Source organism: Clavelina lepadiformis, chromosome 2, assembly GCF_947623445.1.
Source record: "Clavelina lepadiformis chromosome 2, kaClaLepa1.1, whole genome shotgun sequence".
Taxonomy (NCBI): Eukaryota; Metazoa; Chordata; class Ascidiacea; order Aplousobranchia; family Clavelinidae; genus Clavelina; species Clavelina lepadiformis.
The window spans coordinates 16,754,404-16,770,460 of record NC_135241.1 but is presented as its reverse complement, the minus strand read 5'-3'; the positions used below and the strand labels follow the sequence as shown (position 1 = coordinate 16,770,460).

The window sequence follows — 16,057 nt, the reverse complement described above, 5'->3', positions numbered from 1 at the left end:
GCGTTGTGCGGAAAAATACTAAAAATGGAAAACGTAACGATCACGGTAATACAAACCGTAAACTTTATCAGAGCTAAAGGTTTGTACCACCGACAATTTACATCTTTACTGCAGGAGTTAGATTCAGAGTTTGGCGACTTGCCTTATCATACAGAGGTGAGATGGCTAAGCCGGCAAAAAGTTCTCAACAGAGTGTTTGAGCTGAGAGAGGAAATCTGTCAGTTTCTACAAAGCAAAGGAAAAGACACTACTATACTCCGTAGTGAAATCTGGAGATGCAACTTGGCATTTCTGGCTGACATAAGTTCTCATCTCAGCGCGTTGAATGTTCAGCTTCAGGGACGGGGCTGTATGATTATTGATATGTATGACGCAGTAAAGGCGTTTCAGGTAAAGTTGCGCTTATGGGAGGCACAAACGCACCAATGCAACTTATCTCACTTTTCCTGTTGCCAGGTAATGTTCCCCCAACTCTGTGCCACGACATTCCCAAAAGCACACTTCGCTGAAAAATTGAGCGAACTTCGCTCCGAGTTTGCACGACGTTTTGGTGACTTTGAAGCACAGAAAAGTAATTTTGAGCTGCTGCGCAATCCATTTGCAGTTGACGTAGAAACTGCCCCTGCAAATATTCAGATGGAGCTTATAAAACTGCAGTGTAATGGGACACTAAAAGCAAAGTACGGCACTGTGGGGCCTACAAAATTTATTCGCTTTATTCCTGAAACAATGCCCCATCTCCGTCTACATGCCGCTCGAACCTTGTGTATGTTTGGTAGCACATATATATGTGAACAGTTGTTTTCTGTGATGAAGATTAACAAAACATCACACAGAAGTCGTCTTACTGATGAACACCTACAGTCCATTTTAAGAATTTCCGCAACACAAAGTCTTACCCCAAACATCGACAAACTTGTTTCCATGAAAAGATGTCAAACATCCAGCTCTGATAAAGTGGCACCACTGAAGTGAAGACAGTTGAATGCTTCAATTTGCTAACTTTTTAACTTTCAAATGCACGGTTTAATTTACATTTTTTTATACAGGCTACCTGTAGTATGGTCGTGTTTGACAGAATCTTATTACTGCATTTCTGTGTATGTGCTTATAGTTGTAGCATACCGTATGCCGCGTACATTAATTTTTTACATATTCATTTTATTTTTATCGGTCTACTTTGTGCTCATATTTGAGAGCGGCTTCTTTAAACATCGTACAATGCAGCACAAACGTAACAAAAAAATTTTCAATTCACGTTGTTCTTAACTGATTGCGCGGCGCAATTTTCATGAAATACACGGGTTTTCCCCAAAGCCTTGTTTTCAATAATAAGCCTACTTCGTGGTAGGTGACCTTTCTTTCTACTTTTTGGTAGGATATATTATCGAGTGCGACGTATTTTTCCTGTTTTTCGTCCGTATTTGTGCGACTCGTATTCGAAGAAGAATAATACACCGAGCTTTAAACATCAAAAACTTGGTGTTATTTCGATGCCTGTTCCAATTCATGTACTGGTGTCGCGAAACGTTCAATCAAATCACGTCAAGTTACAAATCGTTCAATCAAGTTTCATCCTTACGGCCCGCGGCGTTAAATAAGTTTTGAGATTTGGCCCCTGGTGCGATTGAGTTTGACACCCCTGCGGCCTATTTAAACAAAGCTCACCTAACCACCCTTTGCCACTCTTTAATGAAGAGTTACATTCGGTACTGCATACCTGTGTGGAAGCATGGTCACAAATCTTTAATGAACAAATTAATTAAAGTCTGTAATAAATTTGAAGAAATGATAACAGGAAAAACAATACACTGTTGTCAATTGAGAGTCTGTTTAGACCAGAAGTCGGCAACCCGTGGCTCTTTCATCTCTTTGATCTGGCTCCTGTGACTCAGAGCCAACGAGCTCATTTAGGAAAACCTAATGTGAATAAATAATTAATGGTATTTATTAGTGTCATAATTCCGACCAAAGAGATTTAAACACATGAGTAGAAACTTCTCTTTTGCGCATGACGTCATGTTTGTTTCTTTTATTCTCTTGGAGCATATTCTACTTTCTCCACGGTCACGGTTCACTACATAACAATAAACATGCAGACGACGACAATGATTTTCAGATCTGTTTGCTGCTGGAACAGATTAGTCTTATTATTACGATGCAGTTATTGGGATCCATTGGGTGTTAAATTTAATTGAAATTAATTAATGAAATCAGGTGATAGTTTTAGGTTCAGCAATTAACTTAGTTTCAGTTCCTTGAACTGATAATGCTGCTGTTTTGTATCAAGGCATGGCTTAGCCTACTTGAGTTGCGCGGGAAGATTTTTTCGTTCCCCACATTTCTCTTCGACCAGGCAATTAGCAACTAAACTCATTAGCATAGGCCTTATGTTGCAGGTGTTGTGTCATTAAAATAGGCTACTGGAAGTCTGATTTCAGATCTTGTTATTGTGGTGCAGTTGTTGAGATCTAATGGATGTCAATTTGAAGTTAATTATTGAAATAGATTGTGACCCAGAAGACGATGCAGCAAACTTCATGTAAGATACGATATGCCTATTAATCAATTAGCCAACTGCTGTTGAGCTTGTCCTGTATGGCGGTCACCCAGAGCGTACGTTCTCGCCAATTTATAATAAACAGCCAAGCAAAACAACAAATTAATGTAAGTCGTAACGAATATTTGAAGAAATGCTGTACTGATATATTGATGTCATTTAATCTGATAATGAAAATATTTATTTGCAGATGTGGACAATGTTTGCATAATTGCACAAGTAATGAAACTTTGCTGGCTCATCAAAAAACTGCTCACGGTATATTTGTTTTTTGTTTGAAACTTATTTCATTTGGAGCTCTATCATTGGCAGATTCCGATTAAAAAAATCAAACAAACTTAATTTTACACTTGTCTTGCAGAATCTTCTTGCAATAATGTTACAAGAGAAAAGCTGATGGAATGGTGGGAAACAGTGGGTGGCGTTAAAACAGATCTAACTGCAGATGCGGTTAACTATTTTATGAAGCTATTTTCTTCGTACAGTTCACCGGATGAACTGTTTCATAAATTCTCCTGTGATGGAATTACGTGCATCCCATCACTATTTTTCTTGCCAAGAAAATTGTCACTATGTTTAACACGAAAACTGTTTGATGTATTTTTATCACACGTTACCACTGTTGCACACAACAAAAAGGGGAAACACTTGACATTACACAAGTTAACCCGAGACGAAGAATTCATAATTCAGTACATAGGTGGTTATATTTTGCAGAAACTCACTAAGCGCTGTATAAATCCGAGAGAAATAGATCTATTATCTTGTTTAACTGATTATAGTAATGAAACCACTAATAGTTCCTTGATTTCCGCTTTAAATAATAACAATTATGGACATCTTACAGTTCCAGCGAAATCACTAGTGAAATTGTTGATGTATGCAGAAAGTGTCTTTAGGAAACAAGACATAAAGGAGCACATCATGGAAAGTTGCATGTCTTCTTTGAGTGTTTGTAACATAAAAGATATATTTGAAAATCTTGTTTTTGATGAATGTTTGCAAAAATTGCATGAAAATATGTAAATTTTACGTGAAGATTAGAATCTAATCATTAGATGCTATCAAAAAGCCAATCATTTAAATTCAGTACTGCATGTAACCTCTGATCAAAATGTAAGTCTGAGAAAATCATTAAAATGAATGTACATTACATAGTTGTCTTCTTACATGTACTTCGTCAGTTTTAGCTCAAGAAGGATTAAGTGTTACTGTATTGCACAAGCAGACTGTCAAAACACTCGAAATCAAGTTATATTTTTCGCTTCGGCATTGGATCATCGCAAACATCACCATGTTTCCAGTCAATAACGTGATTTACATTTGACCCCTTAAGTGACTTGATATTCTTTTTGCACATTATCACATTTTCAAATTGTGCATATTGGTGAATATCAGGCACTTCATTTCGACGGCCAGTTTGTCTCATATGACCGAAATAGGCCTCCAATGGGTCTTGGTTTAAGCGCTTAGTTAAGACGTATGAACCTTCTGGGCTGTTCTCCAACAAGAATTTCACCAATTCAGCAATGGCCATGGATGTGGAAACTAAACCGTCGTAGGTTTGATGGCTCAGAAACTGCTTTGACTGTTCGGAAACGGACCCAGTTAAACTGCTTTTCCATTGTTTTAACTCTGAAAGGAATGTATTAAGCCATTTCAGACGAGGATCATCAATCGTTGTATATGGTTTCAAGTCTGGGTTGTATGAATAATTTAATCTGGTGTTCATGAGGTCAAACCACTTATTCATCAAACCAGCAAACCACGCACTCATCTTCATTTCTTCTCCACCACGACTCTTCATTAAACTGGAGACAGTTCCAGAGAGCAATTGTGCGGCATAGCAAACCCGCATTTTTGCGTAACTCTTATGGGAAAAATGGCCATCAGTCAACTTGCAACTTCTCAACTCTGAACTTTCAAATAGGTAAGGAACATGGCAAAAATGCTCCCACAAAATGAAATGTTGATTGTACTTCATCATTCTAGCTCCACCTGGACGGCTGGATCTCACACAGTTACAGGCTGTCTTCAGCAAGTGTGGAGGGTCACTAATCAAATAAATAGGCATTTCTGGCTGATAAATATTAATGCACTTGTAGGGGACGGTCAAATTGGAATTATTGAGCAATTGGAACAATTTTCGATTGCAGGATGCACCATCAGCAACAAGTGCTAAGACTGTAAAACCACATCCGGCCAAGGATTCAACCACTTCCCAGAACATGCTAACCAAGTGAAATGCCTTTGTATTCTTGGTGGCATAAAAGACAATAGGCCTGGGAAAAATTGCTGAGGATACTCCTACCATAAAATTGTAGGGCATGTGTGGCAGGAGCTTCATTATTGTATTGTCTGTCGACACCCAGATCAACAAATCCTATTATTCGGTCTGTTGCTGCATTATACACAATATTTTCTTTCACTGTAAACAAAATAAGCAACAGGCTATATCTCGTGCATATACAGTTAATAACTTGTGTCATTGTTTTGTCATAAAGCATGAATAAGAATCTTACACAGTGTGATTAATAGTGTTAAAAATACCAAGAAAAGTTTCACCTTTCATTTCATCGATTGATATAACGAGAAATCGTTCATGTGATGCTAGACTGAGACTTTTGGATTTCAGTTCTTCTAAAACATTATCTTGAATGCCAGGTGCAGTGCAGTAAACGTTTCTGAAAACAGTACAAAAGTGAGCAAGTGAAACAATTGCTCGTAGGTAGCTAGTAGTAGCCAAATTGCAGAGAACAGAACCCATACGCTACCGATAGTCATTTAGGGTGCGTGAGCTTGGTAGTCGTAAAATGCCACTTTGTCGTAATTCTTCATAGGCGCTTTTACTTTTAGCAGCTAGACTCAAACAGAATCTATAAAGAAAATTGCAAGGGTTGATTTTAGCACGCTTTTACGAAATAAACAAAAAATTGAGGTCAACTGAACTTAAAACATGTTGATATCTTTACACCAATTACTTCAGTAGTTTATTACTCAAGGAGACCTAAACCTACTTTATTAACTCAGGGTGATATCCTTCCCCATTTCTTTTCATACTATTTAGCTTTTGCTGCTCTTTCCAAAAGATTGAGTAGAAGTTATCAATTTTATCCTCATCTTGAGCTAAATAAAATGTATGATATTTACGTAAACTTCACAAAAACACACGACACAAAAAAGACTGAGTTATATGCATTGTGTAGGTGCATCACATTACATTTGTAGCTTCATTAGAATAGTTATAAGTAACATATTCTGGATTACCAGCTTTGTAATCGGTATGATACCTGCTTTAACAATGGCTGTCATGTCATCTGACATAATTTTATCTACCTCCACTTGCACCGTATCATCAGCTAACAGAGTCGAAACCTTAGCTTCCAATTCTCTAATGCTAATAAAGATTTACTTCATAACAACAAGACTGTCTTAAATAATACTGTTTTATTTCTATCTTCTGGCATTGCTCAACCTACATATAGTTAAGTGTAAAAAGCACAGCTACTGACACTGACAACCTTGCGAATGAGACTATTACTAATAGGATTACGAAGTGCAATATCACCAAATTTCATTAGCAGTAAAGGTGGAGGTAATTCGAGATGGTAGGTTAAATGTTGGCTGCGCTGATCGTTTTAAAGGTTGATCTTTAACCATATGGTAATAATTTAGCCTTTTCTGGTTGAGCCGTCCCTCCTTTTCATTTACATTACAACAACTCCTGCACTGACCACTTTCCTTGAGAAAAAGTTCACAACTTGCATTTCTAACAACAAGAAATTTGGTTCATTTAACAAGAAAAGTCACAAAATATGCCTAAGATACGGTGTACACTTTAAGTGCAATGCATTATCAGTGTTACCAAAAATAAGTAAGTATATGGTCAGCGGTGGGATTGAAATATGTTAAAATTTCCTTCTCTCACTAGCAGCATGCCATATTGACCCGTTACCGACATACACATAGGCTTATACATATGCTTGTTAACAACCAGTTCGCAGATGTCATTAAAATTCCAAGAACCGGTTCGCACGAACCGGCTGAATCCCACCACTCTATATGATTCATTCAATGTTAAATAATGATGAATTTCATTTATGTAACAAATGCAATAGGCACAATTGAAAAACTAGTTTCACCTGTATGCAAGTTTCCTAACTGTTGGTGCATTTTCAGAACTGAATGGTGTCATAGATTTGGTGGTCATGTGTGGCAGGCCACTTCCAGAATTGTACAATCCAGAACATATTGAAAACGATTCAATATCTTTTATGGTGCCGTGTAGTGTTTGAGTAGTTATGTCCAGGGAGTAAATACAACTTGAGCGAGGTGCTTTCCAGCCATAATAGCATATCTTTAATGACATGTCATATAATACTCCAATCGAGTATTTAGGTTGATCACAGCCATCATAAAAAGAAAAAACAAGATTTTTGTTTTCAAATGATCTCTGCCAACCTTCCGCCAAGCGAGCAGATTTCAAGGACGCAACAGATTTGAAATGTACTTTTGTTTCAAAGATACGCTTCTTCGGCGGCTTTCTTGAATGTACCTGCGCCAAAGTACTTTGATACTTGTAATGGTACATATATTAATCTGAAACCACAGTGAAGGTTTGCACTAATAGCTTGTTACAGATGCAGTGTTATGCTGTGCTCACTCGCTAGTAAATTTAATGAAGTTCTGCATCAAACCATCTCATGGAAAACAAACACTGCATCAAACGCTAGATATGCCATTACATTAAATATCTTTCCTCAATACACTAGTTACACTACATGTAAGTGTATGTAAAACAAATTTTACTTAAAACAATGTCAAATCTTTCAAAATGCACTTCACACATTTTCACAGCATCTCGAGCAAATAGATTTTTTATGTGCTCGTCGCTTCTGCAAGCCAGCACGATACACTCTAACCTTTCTGCCCAGCTTTCCTTCTCCTTTTTTACAAATTTTCTCGAAGGTATCTTAAACAGAGTCACGGCAGGTGACCTGTTGTTGCACATTGGTAAACAGCACAAGTTTGCCATTATTTCAGACTATTTAGCTTATTTCAATAACTCAAAGCCTGCAACATAAGACCTGTACTACTGAGTCTTAATCTGTAAAGTTTTTATTCTGCGCGTGGAGCGTAATTTTATGCGCAGATGAAACAATACAATATGACTCGGTCTATCTAAATTTTTCATCCATTCATTTTATTTTTACCTTAAATGTGGTGAACGAAAAAATCTTCCCGCGCAACTCAAGTAGGCTAAGCCATGCCTTGATACAAAACAGCAGCATTATCAGTTCAAGGAACTGAAACTAAGTTAATTGCTGAACCTAAAACTATCACCTGATTTCATTAATTAATTTCAATTAAATTTAACACCCAATGGATCCCAATAACTGCATCGTAATAATAAGACTAATCTGTTCCAGCAGCAAACAGATCTGAAAATCATTGTCGTCGTCTGCATGTTTATTGTTATGTAGTGAACCGTGACCGTGGAGAAAGTAGAATATGCTGCAAGAGAATAAAAGAAACAAACATGACGTCATGCGCAAAAGAGAAGTTTCTACTCATGTGTTTAAATCTCTTTGTTCCGACGTGGAAAATCTTATATATTTACTAGCTAGTAATTTTCGCCGGCATAACACACATGAGTGGTCGCCACTCACGTGATCCTAAGTTTGTTTTTGTTCGAGTTTGCATGTCTTGTATATTGGTCTTTGTTCGATAACACTGGACAACAATTTACAACTTATTTTTTATTCCTCGCTCATTTCAAGTTTACCTAGACTAATTTTGCAATGCTGAATCCAAATCTGGTCTTAGATTTTTTCTAACACGTCACGTTTTTGAGATATGATATATGCTCACGACAACCCATAACTGTGATTTTGGCTAATTTTGGCTGAGCGGAACAAAACATTACATGTAATCAACCCAGTAGTTTCTATTGAAAATAACAGCATTATCATACTGCACAATTTAACACAACCCAGGATAATTAAATCAGACAAAAATAACATTATATTCCCTCAAAAGTGCTTTATACACTTGCTCTTTCGAGTATGTTCAGTGTCAGTTTCACGCTGAAGAAACCAGCAGTAGTCCCCCATCATGTTTGGGTTAAATCGACCTCTATACCGCGATTCCATCACAGAGATGTCTTGGTGAAATCTTTCCCCATGCTCGTCGCTCACATCACCCAGGTTTGGCGGGAAAAATTCCAAGTGTGAATGAAGAAAATGCAGTTTAACCGACATTCTGCAGCCCATTTCGCGGTATGATTCCAGCAAATTGTCCACTAGTTCCGAGTAATTTTCTGCCCTGTACTTCCCAAGAAAATTTTGTACAATCTGTACAAATGCATTCCAGGCTTTTAATTCAATTGAATTAAGCTTGAATGGAAATACTGGGTCACGGATCAAATCACGTATTTGGGGGCCAACAAATATTCCAGCTCTCAGTTTAGCATCACTTAGTATTGCACCAAATTTTTCTTTTATATGCAGGAATCCATCTCCATTGAAATCCATTGCCTTCACAAATTGTTTGATCAGGCCCAGTTTAATGTGAAGTGGTGGCAAGTACACTTTGCTCGGATCAATTAGGGGTTGGCACTTAACATTATATCTTCCAACAATGTAGTCCGTTCTCATTGGCCATTCAGTTGTGTCATAGTGGTTTGCATCGTCTCGACTGTCCCACAAACAGAGAAAGCACATATGCTTGGTGTAACCCAACTGCAATCCGAGCAAAAGTGACACAACTTTAAGGTCTCCACATATGTTCCAGTTATAAGCCCGGTAGTTAATGACCCGTAGGATGGTTTCCATAGACTCGTACGTCTCCTTCAAATCGACAGCATGAGCAATAGGGACAGAAGGCTTTTCATTCCCATTGTGCAGTAGGACAGCTTTCAAACTAGCTTTGCTAGAATCAATGAACAGTCTCCACTCAGTGCTAATGTGTTGGTGGCCAAGCTCATACATGAGTGAATCAACATCAGTGCAAAAACACACAGAGTCTTCGATTTTACCCCCCCCCCCCCCCTCTATAGTCATGGCCAAGAACATTCAAGAATGCATTAATTGTGAAAAGATAGAACATTGCATTTACAAAATAATGTCAATATTAATCTTACATAACATGCATTGTGACATAATATGACCAACAATTCGCTGGGAAAGAAAATTGCACAATACCTTGTACTGTAGAACCTCATAATATAGTGCCAATCAATGCAAAATCCGAATTTCGTGAATTTTCATATCTTGAAAACCTGACGTGATAGACCAATTCTGATTTCAGATTTGGAATCAGCGTCCCAAAGTTAGTCTAGGCAGTTTATTTTTATTTGAGGAATAATTTTGCTGTTGTCCAGTGTAATTAATTATACAGATTGTCATGATTATAGTAAGAATTTTGAGTAAGTAGCCATCTTGTCTTGTCGACAAGGTAGTGTCAAGTAATAGCTAATAAATCTAACTGGACAGCAAGCCGACAGGTACAGCAGGTTAGAAGCAGTGCAGGTAAATTTAATTAGCTGGTTACGGTACCGTAACAATTGGCTCATAAATCCTAATGTGTTCAAAATTTTGCTTGATTAGCCTACTGAAAGTTTTATTGAAGGAAATTTATGTGAAAAATCAGGAGACGGGATTCTTTTGTAATTAAGATTGGAAAAATAACAGTAAGTATATGCAGTTAAAATGTTTTGCAGAAAAGGTGGAAGCTGGATTGATGGGAATTATATAGACTAAATCACTAAAATGTGAAGTTTGCGTTTTTGCTTAGTTTACTTCAAACACGTCATGAGGGGTTGCTATCAGTGTTGCCACTCAAAAAAAGAAATTAACCCTACCAGCACACCTAAAAAAACCCTACATCTCCCTACGCAGTTTGTAGAAAAAAAAAATTTTGGCAGTTTTATGGCACTTTATAACTACTTTAGTTTCAGTTCAAAAGCACCAGAACTAAAGTAGTTCAACATTTACTGACGTTTGTGTTTCCACTAATTGAATATATCAGTAATGTTGAATTTATAACAAGAGCAATAGCAGATAACATTCTTTGGTGCTTGTACTCAAAAACTAAGTCAGAATATAAACCACCAGGGTTATCTTACTTCAATTTTCTGAATTTTAGTGGTGAAGCTGAGCCATACATGTTATCATACCCATTGGTGCCGTGTGCCCGGAGGCGTCTATCTGAGATAGCTATCTGTAGTTACATATTTACTATAGCTCAAGTTACAGAAAATGTATCACAAAATGCAATATTTTAAAGAAGTTAATGTTTGGACTGTTTGCCCCCGCACATTTGGATATTTTCTGGCGCCATTGATAACTAGACCTTCAGGTAGATTATGGCAAACCCAACTTGGAGTTAGAAACTGTTGGGCTAGGAACAGTAGAACGTGTGTATTGAGTCTTTAAGTAGCAAGCACAGAAAGAAATCAATGGCTACCTAAAGAAACGAGTCAGGGAGTCTTGTTTTCACAGATATGTGCATTAACTCTTCTATGTTTCTTTAAAATATAAAAAAAATTACAACAGTTGTCATTACTGGAAATGTTTTTGGCTAAATGACGCGGTCACTAGAAGGACGGCAATTTTCGTATACCTAGAAGGACGGAGTGCGTCAATTGACGCATAAGGTCAAAACGGCGCAAATCTAACGTTTTTTGTTGAGAAAACTGTGCTGTTGCTCCGAAAAAACTACTTCTATCGCATGTCCGCTTTGTGCATTTTAATTAACAAAAGCAATCGCATTGAAAATACAAGCCTCAGTTTGAAACAACGCTTGAAACCAGTGAACACTTATAAGTCCATACTCAAAAATACTTTTCCTAAGCACACGATTTGCACTTTCTGGTAGCACATCGCCCACATACCGCTTTCTTACAGTCTTGGCACCTTTCGGTGGTACGATTTCTGCACTTTGAGGTAGCGCAGGTAACGTGTTGTTTGACAACTGGATTGGTAATCGTGGTACTGGGGCCGCAACCGCCTTCTGCTGGACGTTTGCGAGTAATTGCTTCCACACTTCCGGTAAGCTCTTCTGCTATCTTTTGTATATATTCTCTGCGGCTGATCTTGCTCTGGCAGACGCGTTTGTAGATAATCCAGCTGTTGATAAGAGCCATATCAACTACATTGTAAAATACATGCACCGGCCATCGTCTGCTTGCTGCTTTGACCGAGTACAACCGTGCCATTTGATCAAAAACGTCGACTTCACTTTTGTCTCATTATAGTAGAGTATAGAGTCAGGCTTCTTTTTCGTATTTTCGTCGCTTGAAACGTGGACGTCCAGATGTAGACTGCTCAAAATTGCCACGTTTTTTGCTGCTTTGCACTGGTATGATGTGAGTGTAATTGCTGTTTGGCCGTCGTGCCTAAACACTTCTGTTTCACGCAACTCCTTTTTCTTCTTGCACTCTTCCGGGACTTCTCTCCTGTTCTGGCGCATTGTCCCTACGAGGCTGCACTTCTTTTCCGCAAGTCGCAACGCCAGGTCAAGTGAGGTGAAAAAATTATCGCAAGTGACGTTGTAACCTCCTTGAAAAAGCGGCGCCATGAGTTTCAGTATAACGTCGGTGGGCACACTCACGTGGGGGCTCCTTGCGTCATCTTTTCCAACGTAAGGAAAGCCGTTGAATAAATATTTGTTTTCAACGTCAACTGCAAGCCAGAAGTTTAGACCAAACTTGTCTGGTTTATTGGCCATATATTGGATGAACTTGCAGCGTGCCTTACACGGCAATAGTTGCTCATCCACAGTTATCTTCCACTGTGGAATAAATGCTTTTTGGCAGTTTGATATAAAACTGTTCCAAAGTTGTGAAGCGAGTGCAAATTTATCATGCAATAGATTCCTACGCCTTTCCGTCTTCAGATCGAAGCGAAGGAATCGTATGAGCTCCAGAAACCTGTCTCTTGCCATGGTTTGGGAAAACATCGGACATCCCCACGACCTCCCCCACAAACTCTTCACAGGGAAGTTGCGCCCTCCTATCACGCCAGCTGTGACCTAATTCGATAAACCTGTAATTATCAGCAGAAAGAAAACGATGCTCTCAATTGCGAGAACTGGTTTTTGTAGTGTGAAGTAACAATGCGTCAATTGACGCACCCCGTCCTTCTAGGTAGTGACCACGTTAATTATCTCTACCGGTAAAATAAAAACTTCATATTCATGGGTTAGTTACCTAACACTAATGTAGGAAAAGTCAGGAAATATCACGGTTGTGCGATGCACCACTTAAAAGTTATAGATGCACTTAGGTTGAAAATGCGTCAATTGACGCGCCCCGTCCTTCTAGTGTTAAAAGTATGTTATGCAGGATTTGTTGTTGTACGTTGAGTATAACTTGTTTCATTTGTGTTTGAATCAGCAAGACATAGCGTTTTTCGTACACTGGCTACCCGACCCTACGAAGGTTACAAAACCAAACTATGAGCTAGTGAGATGAAACAAACAAGAAGATGTGAAACAATAGTCTTAAATATTTTGCTGTTGGAAAATGTCATGCATGTTTATATCTGGTGTATTAACAAAATCAATAGCAACTAAAATATTAAAGAATTGCAGTCGAAGGTAAAGCGTAACAAAAATTTGAAGGATAATATCTCAGATTCAAGGTTTAAAATTTTTTAAACGCTGTAGTTGAAATATAAATATGTTTTAGCGACCGACATTGCTAGAAATATGACTAGAAGTGGATCTTAAAAGCTGAATTTAAACCTTCCTGCTATGGCCCGAGGCAAGGCATACGTCATAACAATTTTTTTAATCGCTTTTTCTAGCGCGTTCTATGGAATCTCCTATTATAATGCTAGCAGTGAAAAGGTAAGCTGGCTTTATATTCATTTTATGGCTGGGCGTACAAAGCGTAATTAAATGTATTGTTTAAATAAATCCAATTTGAAAAATATATACAGAGAAGAATCTGTTGTCTTGCGGCCATTGATGCAATACCTTGTAACAACGTTATAGGCCTACTCGGTTTATGCAAAGTCGCTTACATATTAATCGCATTAACTGGTAACTACATTGTATTTCAAAAAGGCTACTTTGCAATGGAGTTGGAAATGATCGCTATAAATACTGTGTATTGAACGATAAGATAGGAATAGTAATTCCATTTTTGTAAGATAGCTCATCGGCTTCATTTGATTAAATACAAAAAATACTGCTATTTTTGTAAGGAAATTCCCTTATCATCAAACGAGGACCTTACATCCGCGTCAAGACATAAACAAAGAGTAGCTTTGTGGAAAGGTTTGGAAGAAAACTTCAAAAACGAGGTAACGTTCTTGACCACAAAGCTTATGGTTGTAATATTAACGTTATTTAATGATGTTGGTTAGCCTAAATGTAATTATTGTATGGTGATAAGTGATAACAAAAAACCGTGTAGCGGTTAGCCTATGTGTAAGTACGAGCTACGTAGTCTAAAACGCATATGGTATTGGAAGATGGAAAAATCTACGGATTATTGTTTTTAATTCCACAGACTAAATTCAGACGTTTACCGGATATAATAGGGATCGGAGTGGAAAAATGCGGTACTGGCGCTTTATTTCACTTTCTCCGCTTCCATCCATCGCTGAGAATTGCAACAAAAAATCTTGAAGTCCATTACTTCGACACACATGGTTACAAGTACTCGAAGGATGAATATATGTAAGCATTACGCTATATACTAATACCTGCGACACAACTGATGAAGCAATTTCTGGATAAAGTTGAGAGGATTTATCCGACGTATACGATATAAACTATATCATATTTTAACTTGTGCAAAATAAGCGAAACGACAGAACAGTGTTAGTTTTAAAAGCATGATAACTTTTCTTCATCGAAATTCTAACCAATTGCTTCAAAGGAGGTTCTTTCCCGAAGTCGAGAAGAGTGCCTTCGTTGCGGAAAAATCTCCTGCTTATTTCAGCTTCCCACCGCACACGATACCAAAAGCGATACATACAACAGCGCCGAAGGCTAAACTTCTGTTGATTTTATGTGACCCAGTGAAGCGGGTGTTATCTGACTACGTTCAAGAGGTACTTTCATTTGGCGCAGCTATATGCTTTTTCAAGTTTATATTTCCATTACATATAACTTATATGCATTTCTAAATTAATTACAGAAAATACGTTTCTAACGTTTTCCATTAACTTTATTGGGCTATGGATTCATTGCAAAAACGTTCAATCTAAAGAGTACATAATAATGTATAGCCTAATTTTAATAACAGAACTATTTTTCATTTATTATCGAAGCAAAAAATGTATGAACTTCGCCACCCACGATCTATCACCAAGTATGCTACATTGGAAGATTATTTGGATGCCTACTTGCCTTTAGTATCAGGCTTGGTAGGAGATTACAACGAACACAAATCATCTCAACAAATGAGGACTGTGCTCCAGCTGCATGGCAACCTCTACTTAAGCACTATTTTGACTACTGGCTTTTATGCCTTGCACTTGCATAGGTGGTTTGAATACTATAATAACAGCAATTTAATGGTGATTGATGGTGAGGAGTTGATAAATAATCCGGGACCACTAATGGAAAAAGTGCAAGACTATACAGGGCTTCCAAAACTCGTACTGAAAGAAGACTTAGTCATGAGTCCGGAGAAAAGATTTTATTGTTATAAAGATTGGCAGGAGAACAAGCTGCGTTGCTTAGGTAACGGAAAGGGAAGAACAAGAAATGGAAACATGGAAATGTTAAATACTACTGCATCCAAGCTGAGAGATTTTTATAGAAGTTATAACGAAGGCCTGGTCAAAATGCTTGGCCGAAATTTGAGCTGGACTTAAACAAAAAAGAAATATGCTTCTTAAGATGTATCTTAGTTTTCACATTGCGGCACGTAACTTTTTTTGCTGCTGATGCTGTCTTTGTCTGAAGCTGCAATTCTGCAAGCTGTCTGCCTGTCTTGACCGAGTTTAATCAAAGACATGAATAAAAAGTATGAGAAATTAGAAAAATAGCATCTATGCGTTGTAATTTTTTCTGTTTTTACAATTTGGTTACATACTTTCCCATCGTTTCGAGCTGAGCTGTAATTTAAAATACCAGTGCACGTCAAATTCATATCTAATTAACAGAATTTGTTCTAAATTTACATCTATTTTGTAAGCGACGTATCAGTCCAAGTGACAATGTTGTACCCAGGGTCGGATTGACTGGTGACAGGCCTGTAGCACAAAAATACCTGCGTGGTTTTAATGCGTCCAAATTAATTTGAATACTCCGGTAACTGTAGGGCTAAATGCCACTGTTTTAAATTATATAAATTATAGTCAGTAAAGTGGCTGGCTGTATTAGTTAATAACACGACAGACGTCATCAAAAACTCCTAATTTATACAATGCCGATGTTTGGTACTTGGAAGTAGGCCTATAGTAACGCAGACAGGTTTTTTTCATTCGAAACCTTCAGGAAAATTGTGCAACTTTGGAAATTGGGCGTGTCGCAGTA

The 16,057-nt window shown here is 37.8% G+C and overlaps 3 protein-coding genes across 8 annotated transcripts; 2 read left to right on the top strand and 1 right to left on the bottom strand.

Annotated features, from left to right (window-relative positions):
• The first annotated feature begins 2,345 nt into the window (after positions 1 to 2,345).
• LOC143445039 (uncharacterized) lies at positions 2,346 to 3,586 on the top strand. 2 transcript variants are annotated; one of them, XR_013113785.1, is made up of 3 exons: positions 2,346 to 2,667; positions 2,751 to 2,818; positions 2,922 to 3,060. XR_013113785.1 is itself a non-coding variant. In XM_076943842.1 (3 exons), exons 1-3 carry the CDS (start codon positions 2,475 to 2,477, stop codon positions 3,584 to 3,586), a joined length of 801 nt encoding a protein of 266 aa, XP_076799957.1. In that variant the 5' UTR covers positions 2,346 to 2,474. The 2 variants fall into 2 exon arrangements, 1 of the variants encoding a protein (XP_076799957.1); XM_076943842.1 differs by having other exon boundaries at positions 2,346 to 2,542; positions 2,922 to 3,586.
• A 94-nt stretch (positions 3,587 to 3,680) lies between these two features.
• Positions 3,681 to 6,899, bottom strand: LOC143445041 (uncharacterized). 5 transcript variants are annotated; one of them, XM_076943850.1, is made up of 6 exons: positions 6,703 to 6,899; positions 5,851 to 6,329; positions 5,578 to 5,686; positions 5,335 to 5,436; positions 5,126 to 5,244; positions 3,681 to 4,614 (listed from the first exon to the last, which is right to left on the bottom strand). In XM_076943850.1, the coding sequence occupies exons 2-6, from the start codon at positions 5,882 to 5,884 to the stop codon at positions 4,595 to 4,597; spliced, it is 384 nt and encodes a 127-aa protein (XP_076799965.1). In that variant the 5' UTR covers positions 5,885 to 6,329; positions 6,703 to 6,899; the 3' UTR covers positions 3,681 to 4,594. The 5 variants fall into 5 exon arrangements, with proteins under 5 accessions (XP_076799965.1, XP_076799962.1, XP_076799961.1 ...); XM_076943847.1 differs by lacking the exon at positions 5,851 to 6,329 and having other exon boundaries at positions 3,681 to 4,988; positions 6,703 to 6,896; XM_076943846.1 differs by lacking the exon at positions 6,703 to 6,899 and having other exon boundaries at positions 3,681 to 4,988; positions 5,851 to 6,289.
• A 3,859-nt stretch (positions 6,900 to 10,758) lies between these two features.
• On the top strand, positions 10,759 to 15,670 carry LOC143446085 (heparan sulfate glucosamine 3-O-sulfotransferase 1-like). The gene is made up of 6 exons (XM_076945570.1): positions 10,759 to 11,152; positions 12,885 to 13,411; positions 13,771 to 13,869; positions 14,079 to 14,248; positions 14,451 to 14,625; positions 14,845 to 15,670. Exons 2-6 carry the CDS (start codon positions 13,316 to 13,318, stop codon positions 15,391 to 15,393), a joined length of 1,089 nt encoding a protein of 362 aa, XP_076801685.1. The 5' UTR covers positions 10,759 to 11,152; positions 12,885 to 13,315; the 3' UTR covers positions 15,394 to 15,670.
• Positions 15,671 to 16,057: the final 387 nt, after the last annotated feature.